We start from the raw sequence: 14132 nt of genomic DNA, 5'->3' as shown, positions 1-14132 counted from the left end.
TGCTTGGCCTCTAAACCCTGCAGAAATCAAAGCAGTAGGTGTATGTCCTCTGCCTGCTCTTAGCATCTTGCTATGAACAAGTAATAAAAAGAAAATCATGCAGCTGAAAGACCCTGCATTTAACACACTGTGTACATATAGTCCATATGAATGTATATACATGATTTTGGAAAGTGACACAGCATATCAAATGGTTGTTCATGTAAAAAGTGAGTGTCACACCTCTTCCTTTGCAGGCAGTAACTTTTGTGTGGCCCTTTTGAGCTGCTTCAGCTATTAAAACTGCTATAGAAATATTCCCTTTCCTTTTTCAACTTTATTTCATTCTCTTCATTTTTTGTTGGTTGAGGAGATTAAACTTGATGAATCAGAGAGGTGGTGAAGCAGAGGGAATGTGAGATATGCTTTGCCACTCTCGCAGTGTCCAGTCATTAGACCCCTGTCCCATAAAACCCCACCCCAAGGAAGGGGGAAGAGGGTTGAGACATACTTTGGACAAACTGGATGTGAGATGAACGCCAGAACACCAGCTATTGCTGGTTTTAATTTCTAAGTTTAGAAATAATTGAGGGCCTTAATAAGAAAGAGTTTTTTGCATGGAGGATGGAAAGCTTTCACATTCTTGCATACTGAGGGCAGCTCCAAGCCAACAGGAATTGTTCATATTTACAGACTGTTTCCTGGAGGCATTTACTAGTTCGCCTTCAGCAAACAAGTTATTTGTGGGAGTGTAGGAGGGAAACAGGGAACCTCTTTGATGACATGGAGGAAACTCTAGCATCATGTGTGTTTGCTCCCAGCTTGGCACTTACGTTTACATTCCCCTTGAGCACATATTTACCATGTCCAGCAATCCCAGCTGAGAGTGGGAGAAGCCCCATGGCTGCACCTCACCATGTCTGTTGATGGACTGAGACCATTCACATGCAGATTCACTGTGCATGTGTGCAACATCCCAAAACTCCATGTTCTTCCGAGGGTGTCCATCAGGGTCTCTCTACACTGAATTTTGCCATTTTAATTTTTGTTTTAAGGATGGGAGATGTTTGTTGAGGCTGTGAAGGCAATAAACATTCTCTTGCTTAGTTGAGAGACGGTGTGTCAGAGCCCTTAGTCTGCTCCAGAGCCACAAAAATCTGATTGCACTTTTTCAAAATAAATTTATGAGAGAGGTGGGAGGCAACACCCTGTAGGACTCATTACAACCTTTTCCATAACGGGTTCAGGTGGTTTTTTGAGCCAAGTTGCCAGAACTAAGATCAGGCATGGCTTTAGGTGCTTTGTGCTGCACTGGCACTCTCAATGCAGTGCCCTTGTCAGCATTTCTGACTCCAGTCTTTTCTTTGTGAGAAGAGGAGGGAAAGGCAGCCTCAAACTTCAAAGCAGCTCTCCCCACTCTTGACCATGCCACCTCTTCCTCAGAAGAACTAGACATTGCTTGGAGAGAAGCAGTGACCCTGTTTATTAGGAAATCTGTCACAGCATCTTGCATGTTTTAATTTAGCATTATTTTGGTGTAATCAGAAAATTAAAACAGTATTTGAGAATGGTGAGAGAGAGAGAGGGAGGGGGGTATTCTCCACCAGCTACAAACCTGCAGCAGACCTTGAAGCTCTCCTTGTTTGACCCCTCCTCTGAGCTCTGGAGTGTCACCTGGGAAGTCACAGAATCACCAGGGAGACAACCAGCAGAGCTGTGCCCAGCTTGTGCTGATGCCCTTCCCCTTGCTGCCCAGTGCTGCCATGTGCTCCTGTGTGGTTAGTGTGACACATGGATCATCAGCTCATGGTTTTGGAGAGGAATAGGTCTCCCACCAGTCTGACAGCACTGATGCCCAGAATTTGCTCTCTAACCTTCTTCTAAGCTTCTATTGGCCATTTCCTCAGGGTTGCAGCAGGAGGGCATTTTCTCTCCTCCCCCTTCATTAGCAACAAAGAGGCCTTTGTGTTAATCCCAGTGGTAATTCTGGGGCTTTTAAATATGCTTTACTGCTGGTTTGTTATCACTGTCTCATTAGCATGCTGTCCTCCAGCTGAGATGTGCCTGGAAAAAGCATGTCCTGTCTGGTGGCCAGGGAAAGAAGTAAAGGTTTTGGCATGGGAAAGAATTGGGAGTCAGAGGGTGGGGCTAGGTTGGCATGTGGGATTTACCCTTCTTTTTTCCAGATAAATAAACATATAAACACTGTATGTTCTTTTTTCCTCTCCCTTTCTCTTTTTTATCTTTCTCTGACTTCCATGGTGTTGGATCCAGTGATTGGAAAATACAGTCAACTTCCAGACTCAGGTATGATTTACAGACAAATCTGCATCATGTGGGGAGCACTCCCCCAGGAACAGGTAGATCCAAAAGGCCTCAGCCACAGCACCCAGAGCAGAGCTGCTGCCACAAAGGGGTGCAGGGGTGAAGTCAGTCACTTCTGTGCAGTGCCTTGAGACCCCACTGACAGGCAGGCCTGCTCATCTATGCTCAGCCTCTTTGCTTAGCATCCCCTCCACATAGGCTGCATGTCAAGAGAGGGTGCAGAGGTCCCCCAAGGTCTGACATACAGGGTAAGGCTTTCTCAGAAAGTCTCCTTCTGAAATGCAACATTCACAGTTCAAGAATCTCAGATTTTCTTTTTTTTTTCCCCAGAAAAGAAAAGGGCACTATAACACCTTAAGGACTCTTTAAATAAGGGGAATTAAACACCTTAAAAAATGCTTTCCCAAGATGAGGTACTATAGGAGCAATGCAGTTACAAGCTACAGGGGAACAGAATGTACCTTTGTGTATCAGATTTGATGGACCTGTCCTTGCCCAGTTTTTCCAAAGTCTCTGCTGAGCAGCCATGATTCCCTGAGGGGATCAGTGGTGTAGCCTCTCCTGCTATGCAAGAGTGGCCAGAGACCCATGGTTTGCGTGGTGCTGTGCCCACATCCTCATCAGCTGGCAGAATTTGCTCTCTCTCCCAGATTTGAAATGCATTGCAGAAAGAGTATAGCCCTGAGCAGGCTGTACCATGTTTCAGAAGATGTAACCAAAGAGCTCCCAAATACCTTTTGCTCTCCTGACTTCACTGGATCCAAACCAGACAGTGTGCCTGCTTGGGACTGCACAAAGCAGCTCTTTCTTCAGGCTGGGCTTTGGACATGTGTGTAGAACGGTGAGGGAGCACTGGCTGCAAAGTTCCAGTCCTTTTCTCAGTGCTTCTGTCAGGTATGATGTGCACCCTTGTATGGTGCAATGGTGTCTGTGAGTGATGTGGCCTCCTTGCTGGCCAGGACAGGCCACAGGAGCTTGTGCAATCCTGGTCAGACATGCCAGCCCTGCCCACAGGAGATGGTGAGCAGGGATCCAGTGAGAGCTGTGCTGTCATCATGGCCAGAGGCAGTTTCCTTGAGCTTTGTTTAGATTTACTGGGGTTTCTGCAAGTGCTTGATAGACACTGTTTGTCCCTGGAAACCTTGCTGCCACCCAGCTGTGAAAGGGTTGAGCAAACAGCCCTGGCTTAAGGAGTGCCTCGCCGTCCTTGGCATCGGCTGTTCTCGCCCACAGTTGTCAAGCTGGGAGTTACAACAGAGGCTGCAGACTGATCACATGCAGAGGCTTAGCACAGAGATAGCAGCACTTCTAGTTCTTTCCTCTCTTGTCCTGGAAGCCTCTCCAGTGCCCAAGCCCCACTTTAGCAGCTCGAGGAACACTGCCTATGTCCACTTGTCTGTCAAACATGAGAGGGAAGAGGCTGGTGCCTAAAAGATTGGCCTAAGAGTTTGTTTTTTCATGAGTTTTACCTTTTCTGTGGCATCTGAGCATAAAAAAATCAGAGATCATTGCCATTTTTTGGCATGACATTATGGGGTTTTTTCATGTGTTTGTATCTCAGCTGCTTGGGGAATGGATTTTACAAATACCAGTTTTAAATTAGTGTTACAAAATTACTCGTATTCCTGTTGAGGGAGAAGAGTAATATAAGCTTCATTGATTGTTTTCTTCCTTAGAAGTTTGACCTCATTCTTACTTTTTGTGAACGCACTTGTCTTGCCAGGTATGAGTGACAGTGTCAAAGACAAATTCTCTGTTGCATTTTCCATCGTGGGTATGTTCTCTTCGCATGCTGTTGGAAGCCTCAGCGTGTTCTTCTGTGCTGAAATCACACCCACAGTAATCAGGTGAGACTTTGGAGCCCCACTCAAAACATGGGGAAAAATTATCCTTATTTAATTGATAATGGGCTGTGTAACTTAACACATTGTATGGGAGGGGAAGCCCCACGTAATTGGTGACCTGACAGCAGCTTGGGGCTGCTTTTTGCAGTGGCTGCAGTCAGTCTGTGCAAGTAAATGCCTGCCTGTGTATAGAGAGGCTTTGTTTCCCATGGCTCCACCTTGTGTCCCGTCGTGGTGATGATCAGCAGGCCTGGCAGCACGTGAATTGCGGCTTGGTAGGGTTTTAAATACTCAGCTGAAGCAGTTTGTGTGGTTGAGCATTGTCATTGCTTCACTAACTCGGCGGGATTTGTTCAAGCAGCAATCAGGTGAATCTGCATCCTGATATTAAAGGAGGAATTCCATGACTGTGCAGAGGTGCCAGCAATCCCTGCCTGCATAGGGCATGTTAACCAGGACAGCTGCAGGGGTGCTTCAGTGGAAGGAAGGTGTTGAGACATGTGGTGTAAATGCTTTTGGTGCATAGAGGTCCTCTGCAAGCCTGCCTCTCTGCCTTTATTGCAGACCAAGCTGTCTTTCTCTTCACAATCAGACCTATCTTAGCAGAGGCTCAAAGTTTTTCTAAAGAGGAGCACTTTCATCCTGGGAAATAGGAGAAATCAGACAAATTATCTTTGTTGGAGAGTTTCCCATAACACATCTTTGTATGGTCAGGGGTTTGTATCATTTTGTACATGCACTGTTACCTCTCACAGCACAAAGGCTGTGCTTCTGTGTTCTGGATTATGCTTTCAGCAATGCCACAGCAATTCAGGAGTTTGCTCTGATTTCACTGAATTTCCCAGGAATGTAGGTCATATGGGTGGGAGAGAGAGAGAGTGGAGGAAAGAGGATACTTCTTTTTTGTCCCCTCCAAATTATATGCCTTTTCAACTACTTTGCAGAAGTATTATTGCAAAACTGTCATCTGAGTAGCCAGAGTCCCCTTGCTCTGTCATCTTTTTTTTCAGGCTATCTAAATTTGTGAATGTATTTTATGGATAACATGAATTCCACAGGAAAAGGCAGTGTGAGGAGTGAGAATATACAGCAGCCTGAAACACTAACAGCTATTTATTTATGTGTGTGTCAATCAGTTTGGTGTTTTTATGCCTTTTTAATTTTCTCCTTGGCTCTGTTTGAAAGACACACAGATAAGGAATTGACCATGTCAGCCAGAAGAGAATCTGCCAAGTAGGGTCAGATGTGCAGTCTGAACTTAGCAAGCTTTTTTCCCTTAAATCACTTATGTTCCTGCAGGGAGGGAGACAAAATCCTGGCTGGGAGCCAAAATTCTGCTTCCCCTGACTCTGCTGGGTGACACCAGGCGAGTGACAACAGCTAGATATGCCTCAGGGTCCCTGTTTATTTGTATAAATTATGACACTCTGCACTGCTCTGTGATCCTACCACCACAATAAGATCCCCTCAGGATTGTAATTAGGAGGTGTAACTCAGGACAGTGCATAAACCTGTCTCATGCAGAGGTGTGCTTAAGGTGCCTTCTGTCTTGCCTTTTGCTGGGATCTGGCTACTCCCTCATAACCTGCTTTCCAAAATGCCACCCTGGATGCCCTTTGGGAGTTGGAACTAAATGATTTTTAAGGTCCCTTCCAACCCAAACCATTGTATGATACTAACATGCTTTTGGTTGGATCTCAAGGAACCTTAAGGAAAAGGAAGGCAAAGAGAGCACTGAGGCTGTCTCTGGGGTTTTCCTGATCAAATCCATTGTCTGCAAATCCCTGAGAGTGGAAAATAGCACTGCCATTACCTGGGGTAGCAGTGGCATGAGAGCAAACCCACAGCAGCCCACCCATTTCTGCTGCTCTGGTGTTCAGAGGAACAGTTCCAGGAGGAGAACAAGCCAGACCTTCATCACCAAAAGGTGACACGTGCTCAGCAACATGAACATTCCACACTGTAGTGTCACAGGGGGGTCCTCGGGATCTGTGCACTGCCCCCCAGTCTCCTGGCAGTAGGCAGGGGGGCTTCATCAGGAGCTACCCCTCTTTGTACCTGGGACTTCAGTGCAGACCTCCATGCAAATGCTGAATGAAAACACCAAGTGTCACTGATAATCCACATGGAATAATCTTCCCACCACTACAGCCTGCATGTCTACTAAATGGGAATAGGCTGAACAAAATACAGCATGTCCTCTCCTCATCCTCCACATTCTCAGTTACTATCAAGTGGAAGAAGGTTTTGGCTTTTTCTCTCAATGTCCTACTTTTGTGCCCACATAGCCAAAGAATGGGCAGTGATGGCTGAATTAGGGTTTTTTCCCATCAATAGCTGCCTCAAGCTAAATTTCCAGTTGTTGAGGAATCTTTCCTTTCTGACCACCCAGGAGCCACTTGGCTCAGTCACGTTCACACAGAGGCTCTGCACCAGGTCACAGCCTCTCCTTTTGGGGTCCCACCCCCCAGAGCTCAATCTGCAGCTGACACCACACCTTGCCCACCCAGCTACCTTCCCTGAATGTACTCCTCAACACACTGGGATGCAGGGCTGTTTACTGGGACCTGGCTTCTCAAAGGTGATGCTTGCTCCATGAGGCCAAGGGTGTGCTGGGTATTACTTGAATCTCTGGCCTAGGACTGAGTGCACAAAATATCCCTTATGTACAGGCTGAGGAGGTTTTCAGGGACTGACTTTAAGAAGTGGCTGAGCTGGAAAACCTGGTCTGATTTCAGTGCTGGCGCTGCTTTGTGCAGGAGGCTGGACTAGATGCTCTCCCAAAGCCTCCTTTAGCCTGGGCATCTCTCTGGCTCACTTTTACTCTGAGCCATGTTGTGTGTTGACCCATTTGCTCAATGCAGACATGGCTGTCTGAAGACAGGAGTAACAATTCTCTGCTCTTCTGAGGAGTGCTGAGAAGGACAAGACCCTTCCCTTAGAGTGTCAGTGAGGATGTCTTGCTGCTCTCTGGCAAAACACTGAGGTAGCAAGCAACGAAATTCTACCCTATCAGCAAGCAGGACCTTTCTGAGGACAGAATTTTGAATTTTGTGATTTGCCCACATTAGTACCATAAACCTCATGCAAACCATCCCTCCCCATTGTCAGTGGGGGAGCAGGATTTGGGAAGGTGGTCCTGATTGGTCATCCATGGGGCCATGCCATAGGAAAGCCACCCCCAGAGCAGGCACTGGCAGGCAGAGGTGCAAGGGAGAGGGCTGGGATCACTGTGGGTGCCAGCAGCCCTCACACTCCCTCTCCAGGCTCCACTCTGCATCTGGACAGTGTTTGAAGTACAGATGCTGGACCCTGCCATGGAATTCCTTGTGCTGAGGAGGAGCAATGCCCCAAAGCACTCAGAATGCTTTTCTTTTCCACCTGCTTCCCCTTGTCACCCGCAAAAACATTGTGAATCATGAGCTTGCTGCCTCTTTTATCCTATAGCTGTTTTCCTGATGTGCACGGAAACAACAAAAAGTTCCTGAGAGTATTTTCAATTTTCTCTTTTTTTTTTCCCTTCACATTTCACGTCTGCAGTGTAGTTAAACCTTAAAGAAACCCCTTTTAAGACACACACTGAAATGCACTTTCAAGCCTTCCTCTGCCAGGTTTTGATGGCACTGGAAAAAGTAATGCCTACTCTAATTACTGACATCATATGGAAAAACTTTTTTCCCCCCCTGTAAATCTGAAGCCACTTGACCCATAAATGACAGAGCCGTCTTTGTTGTTGCCTTTTCCCGTTTTCTTTCAGCTTGCTTGATGTCCTTCTACAGCAGCATTTAAAACTCACCTCAGGTCCTTCTCAGGGGGGTTGAGATACAATTTAGCCATTGCAATCACTGATGTAAATGAGCCAGGCTTTTGTTGCTCCAGAGCCAGCTTGGAGAGAGATCTGCCATGCATTTGGGACGGGTTGTGTCAATTACTCGTGTGAGTGTATTAATGAAGTTGCAGGGAGGCCAGTTGCACAATAGTTGCATTCAGCTGGGTTTCTAAATTGCCATCGGAAAGCTGGCAAGTTTTTAATAAGGGCTTTTGCAGCATTTGGGGAAGTCACTGTGGTCTGTGAAAGATGCTCTGCTGAGTCTGAAGAACTGGAACATACATATATGAATTTTTGATCCAGTCAGTGTCCCAAGAGCATCTTTTGAAACCCATGTTTGCTGTCCTTCAGCTGTCAAGCGAGCAGCAGTGGATTTTGGAAAGGATTGAGTGAAGATTAGCTTTAACACTGTGGTTGGCTGGGTGAATTTGGCATTTGTAGGTTTATTTGTACAGTGATTTCCAGGATGCTTAATAGTCAGGGAAACTGGTTTCATGTCAAATATTTGACATAAAGCAGTCCATTTGCCTTCTGCAAGCCGTCTTCTGTAAGGGCCAGTTGTTGATAGGTACAGTTCTGCATTGGGCCAGGAACTGAACCACTCTGATCTGCAGAGGGTTTGGGAATAAATGGCATCTCCCAGAGGAAGTGTAGGAAGTGTGCTGCCCTCACAGGGTTGGTAGGGAAGGAGGATGCCAGTGATTAAACTCACAGGGAGGTCTCCCTCTGCAGGCAGCAGTCTTTGGAAAATGAAGGAGGAGCTGCCACTCTCACAGATTTTGTTAAAATAAGTCATTTAAGGATGATCCTCTGCTGGCAGGAGACCTCAGTTGTGTCACAGCAGGAGGGTATGGCCTGCCCCAAAGAAACACCTGCAGTGCCACTTCTGTGTGGGGACACCCAGCAGAGACAGCCCCAGGATTGTGAGGTGTGCCAGGCCTCCCGCACCAGGCTCTGGAGAGATGCTGATTGACAAGACAAGGAATTGCAAGAGAGTTTGCTTGCATAGCCAAGCATCAGGAGAGAGCACTGAACTGGACTGGCCTTTCACAAGCAGCTTCTGTGCCTCTAGCTGGAGGAAGATGAGTCTATTTTCACACTTTTTTTTCCCCTGAAAATTATGCATTTTGTTACATCTCCAGTGTGTTGAGAAGTTCCAGCCATAACATGATTTTATGTAGAAAATATTCCAGCAGTCAGTGTTTGGTATAATGCATTGTAAAGTCTAATCTCCTGCCTCCACTGCTGAGTGGTGCCAGATACTTTAGAGGCAGCCAAAATTCACTTCTGGGCTTACTGCTCCTTGGTGTGTCTGGTCTAAGTGAAGAAGGGTGACATGCTAAGCAAAATCTCGTGTTCCCTCACTGAATGTGGGAATACTTGGAACTGGGAGTACTTCAGAGTGCTGTCTACACACCCACATGGTAAAGCCTCTCTTCTTCTTATGTGGGGCAGTTAAATGGGTGTGAAATGATACCTGAGTGTGATTATTTCCCCCTGTGCTTGTGCTTGCAGGGGCGGCGGGCTGGGGCTGGTGCTGGCCAGCGCGGGCTTCGGCCGCCTGACCGCCCCCATCATGGAGCTGCACAACCAGAAAGGTTACTTCCTCCACCACGTCATCTTCGCCTGCTGCACACTCATCTGCATCATCTGCATCCTGCTGCTGCCCGAGAGCAAGAACCAGCACCTGCCTGAGAACATCCCAGACGGGGAACACTACACCCGGCAGCCGCTGCTGCCGCACAAGAAGGGCGAGCAGCCCCTGCTCCTGACAAACTCTGAACTCAAGGATTACTCTGGCCTCCACGACTCAGCAGCTGTGAGTGACGGCATCTCGGAGAACACCACTGCCAACGGCATGAAGTAGATGTAACTGGGTGGATTTTTTTCCCTTCTCCTTTTTTTTTTTAATTATTTTATTTCCCCTTCTTATATTTCTTCTCTTCCTTTTGTATTTTATTTGATGCTGTTGTGCAGGAGGAGTTGCACTTTGGGCAAAGGTGTTTTGCACAGATTTTACAAACCAGTGATGGAGCAGACACAGACTTAAAGGAATTCAACTCTGCTACTAAAGCAAATTTTGGCATCTTCAACAGTTGTGCAGATTACTTTCGAAAAGATTTGGGGGAAAAGACTCATTTGAGAAAAGACCTGGCTGGCAGTAGCCCTTCAGAACTCTTTTTTTCCTGCCATTAAATATGTATATTTATTTTGATTTATTCTCAAGAAGCACTTTATTTCCTTTTCCCTTCATAGATCACAAAAATGAAGCCATCTTTTAAGAGGTGCAGCCATTCCAAGAAAGAAACCATGGGGGGAGGGGGAGTGTTGTTTTCTGTTTTGTTTTTGTGTTTCTTTAAAGGAAAGAGGGATTCACTGCAAAGTTGAATTGACTTAAACTTAGACTTGTGCAACATTCTTCTGCCTGTCTAGAAAGTCCAAGTGCCCAGACTGCCTGCTGTGTTTGTATACACTAAAAAAAAAAAAGAAGAAAAAGCAAAGCAAAACCTGTTGTGACTCAAACTCTGACTGCATTTTAGGCAGCTTATATTTGTCTTTATAGCCCATGTGCACTTAAAAGTTACTTTCTAAATTAGTCCTTTTTGTTTTCACTGAATGCATTGGAGAAAATCCTACCCCAACAAGCTGATTTTTCAATGAGAATCAGTTTTCTGTGTTTTAAGAATATATTGATCTATTTTAGGTGGTTGCCACTGGTCCTTAATTGTAATGTAGATGATGCAAATGATTTGACTAATGATGCAAAAGTGAGTTTTGTCTAGAATGGTTATAATTATCAGGAGGCCCAGGATTTCTGACTGCTCCAGGAAAAAAGCATAGACCAGCAGTGATAAATAGCAAGGAGCATGGGAAATTATCTATACCTTTATTCCAAAAGGCAGCATAGCTGGAATATCTGCTCCTGGGAAATGAGTGTCCTGGTATTTATTGTTTTAAGTGTTTTTAGAACCAGGGTTTGGGTTATTAATTTAAGTGGGAAAACTGCTTAAATTACTGTTGGAAAGGAATTAATTGATAGCCTGTGAATAATGGCTTACTGAGCTGTCTTGGGCTTTTAGAGATGTGTTCTGGTTCTGACCCAAGAATATACAATGAATTCACCCTTATTTCTTCACTTTCCTGACTCCTCTTGTAAGATTTTAGTTCAGGAAAAAAAGTTTACTTAAATTTGATTAATTCTACACAAAGTGAACATCCAGTTTACCTCCTGCTGTGCAGATGGCACTTTGATAGTGGTCACTTGACTTCTCTCCTCCAGCCCCCAAATTGTTTCCTTTGGCCATTGGCTTTTGGTTCTCACTCAAGAGAATACCGTGAGGATCTAGTTCAATGCAAGGACTCTGTAAACAACTTTCTTGCATTGTAGTTAACTCTCCCCTCTCTCCCTCCCTGTTCTCCTTTCTCACTCAGGCCATCCATTTGTGATTGCTCGGTAGTGCAGACGTTCAAGCAGAGCAGCAGGATGTCAATGTTGTACTGACTGTCCGTATGATTGCCACTTTGTTTGATGTACATCTTGCGTTCATAGGCAGGAGAAGTGCTCGTTTGCACTCTCCTCCTCTACCTTCCCTCCCCCTTCCTCCCTTGCTGTATATATTGTCGATTAACTACTGTACCTAACAATTTCCATCCTCCATTAGGCTGCCAATGTCCTCTTACAGCTCCCAATAAATCAGAGATCCATGCTCCCCAGCAGGCCATGCGGTAAGGTAGCACAGCCTCAGATGCTGACGGATGCAAGGGGACAGGCAGACCTGCAGAAGCAACAGAGGCAGTTTCGTTCAGAGTAACAATGTTGTCCTAAAGCTGCTAATTTTTACAGAGGATGACGCAGACATTTGGGTTCTTCTTGAGCCTGGTAAGAAACACTGGACCAGTTGATGGTAGTTTCACCCAGAGTTACACTACTGGTTTTTTTTACCCTTGCTAAACTTGCTGTGACAGCAAGAGCCTGATCTTCCTTACACTCGAGTTTTATTGTCAGGCTTGAGTGTGGCTGCTTCTTTTTGTTCTGTGCTGAGACCTTTGCAGTCTGTGTTCCCCTGAGGAAAGAACCCAGCCCTTCCCCACTCGTGCAGTATTCACACCAAATTTGTGCAATACCTTTTGCCTTCAATGCGAGGTGCTTGTTTCAAGCCACACACACTCGGGGACGAAAGAAATGGGCTCACAACTAAAAGCTGAAGAAGCAAAACAAGGCTTCAGGGAAGAGAGAAAGGGCCTGGGAGAGAAGGTGCAAGCACAGAGGCAGAAAGCAGTGCCCTGCCATCCATCGTGCTGTGGAGCCAGTGGCTCCTTCCCTCATGGTCTCCTTGGTGGCCCCTGTGCTCCAGGTGCGGTACGGCTCTTACAGAGCATCCAGGCCTGTGAACCCAGCTGCTTCCAGCACTGCCAGTGCTCCTGGTGAGCTCACTGCTGCTGTCCACAGCGCTTTAGCGTTTCCTGTTCTGGTGGTTGCTCTCCGATGACAGACAGGCACAGGGAAAAGAATACTTCTTTAAACATATCAACATTTAGATAGTAAATACATTAGGTGACAGGAACATGCAGCAAATTTTTTTTGTTGGTTCTTTTTGGTTAAGAAAAAATCTTAGGAAGTTGATTTGATTTGCTGCTTTTTTGCTTGAAACCAGGTAGTCAGTACTGATCTGCAATGAAGGGAGCCCCAGCTTCTCTAGTCAGTCTGGCCCTCTGCCTCTGTCACGACAATAAAGCAAAAACTAACTTCTTGCCTTGGCAGTTCTAGTTTTGCTCCTTTTCCTGAAAACACAAACACTTCCGTGATGATTATGTTCTTCCACACATGCTCACGGAGTTGGAAAGCTTTCACTAAACCTATCTTGTGTGGAGGAGCCAAGTACCAGGTGATGCAGCAGGGCAGAAAGGAAGCGTGGGGATGCTTGCCCTGCCTTGTCTAGTCCTGCAGCAGGACAGGGCTCTCTGCTGGGGTCCCAGCCTGCTGCACCGTTGGCTCCTTGGCCATGTCTCCTCTGCAGCCATCACCAGGAAAGGCTTTTCTCAGGTGGCTCTTTCTGGCCACCACAACGGGGGAAGCAGTCCAAAGCAGTCTTGTCCATTTTTGGCCTTTTTCTGTGAACCTTCAGTAACCTCTAAGCCCATCAGTAGATTTTTCTTTGGGTTTACCATTTAAGGGCTTTCTCCATCTTTGTAAGTTCAAACAAAAATGTGAAGTGACATTATGTTTGATCTTGGGGGTTTTGTCCCCCTTGTAAGATTTCAGTACTGCTTTTGTTGCCAGACACACTGCAAACAGGTAACACCTGTTTGCAAGTGCTTTGTGGCCACTCTGAAAGGGGGTTGTGTGATTTACTTTTGGGTTTCACTGAGCAGGCTTTTTTTTGTTGTCGTCCTTTTTAGTGGAAGTATTTTACTTAACTGTTGCCACTTGCTGGAGACAAACACTTTATTGGTCACCAAATTGGAAGCAGAAGTGCCATTAACTGAACTCTGTGAATGTCAAGTCAGGTTGCGCCTGTAGCTGGCACATAAGACAACACTATTGAGTGGGGGGATGACCTCCCTCACTGTAACTGTTTTTTATTTTATTTTTTAAGAAAAAAATGAAATTACAAACCTCATTTTAAATGTGTTGTGTAAAATGTTTTGGGAAAGGAGTACGGTGTGTTTTGTCTAGTGGGCGAGATCTCCCTCCCCATTTCAGTTTCTGATGAAGTTTTAAAGAATCGTGTTACTGTATGTTTCGATCATGAATAGTCTGGTGGTGCTTCCTCATAGCACAAGCTTAAATCAAGTACTGAAAACAGTCTTACAAGCTAAATGTCTGCATGATGTTACATCTGTTGTACCTACTGAGAAGAACTTTGTATGTAAATGTACAGAATAAAATGATGTTGTCCCATCAGTTTGCTCTCCCTGGTCTGGCTCCCTTGCAGTGACTTCTCAAATACCCAGCAGCAGCTGATGCCTCAGCAAATAGCCCTACCCTGCTCTACAAACAGAATGAGCTGTTTGTAAATCAGGCTAATTAAAACAGCACATTGATTTGCAAGTAATTATCCTTTACAGTCAATTACAGAAGCATAGTTGACTCTGTTTCCTCGGTGGTGTAAATTAAAAAGAAAATACCCTTCAACAGTTGCTTTTTGCTATTC

General features: G+C 45.7%; 1 protein-coding gene across 1 annotated transcript in view; it reads left to right on the top strand.

Annotated features, from left to right (window-relative positions):
• The window catches only part of SLC22A23 (solute carrier family 22 member 23), a 108025-nt gene extending 94143 nt beyond the window's left edge, over nucleotides 1-13882 (top strand). The window contains exons 9-11 of the mRNA XM_031060221.1: nucleotides 2254-2286; nucleotides 4028-4151; nucleotides 9493-13882. Coding sequence (XP_030916081.1) covers nucleotides 2254-2286; nucleotides 4028-4151; nucleotides 9493-9844 — 509 coding nt within the window. The 3' untranslated portion in view covers nucleotides 9845-13882. The remainder of the gene's footprint in view (nucleotides 1-2253; nucleotides 2287-4027; nucleotides 4152-9492) is intronic.
• The last annotated feature ends 250 nt before the right edge of the window (nucleotides 13883-14132 follow it).

Source organism: Geospiza fortis, unplaced genomic scaffold, assembly GCF_000277835.1.
Source record: "Geospiza fortis unplaced genomic scaffold, GeoFor_1.0 scaffold219, whole genome shotgun sequence".
In the NCBI taxonomy this organism is placed as follows: Eukaryota; Metazoa; Chordata; class Aves; order Passeriformes; family Thraupidae; genus Geospiza; species Geospiza fortis.
Note: the sequence above shows the minus strand (reverse complement) of the source record. Positions and strands in the feature narration are given on the sequence as shown.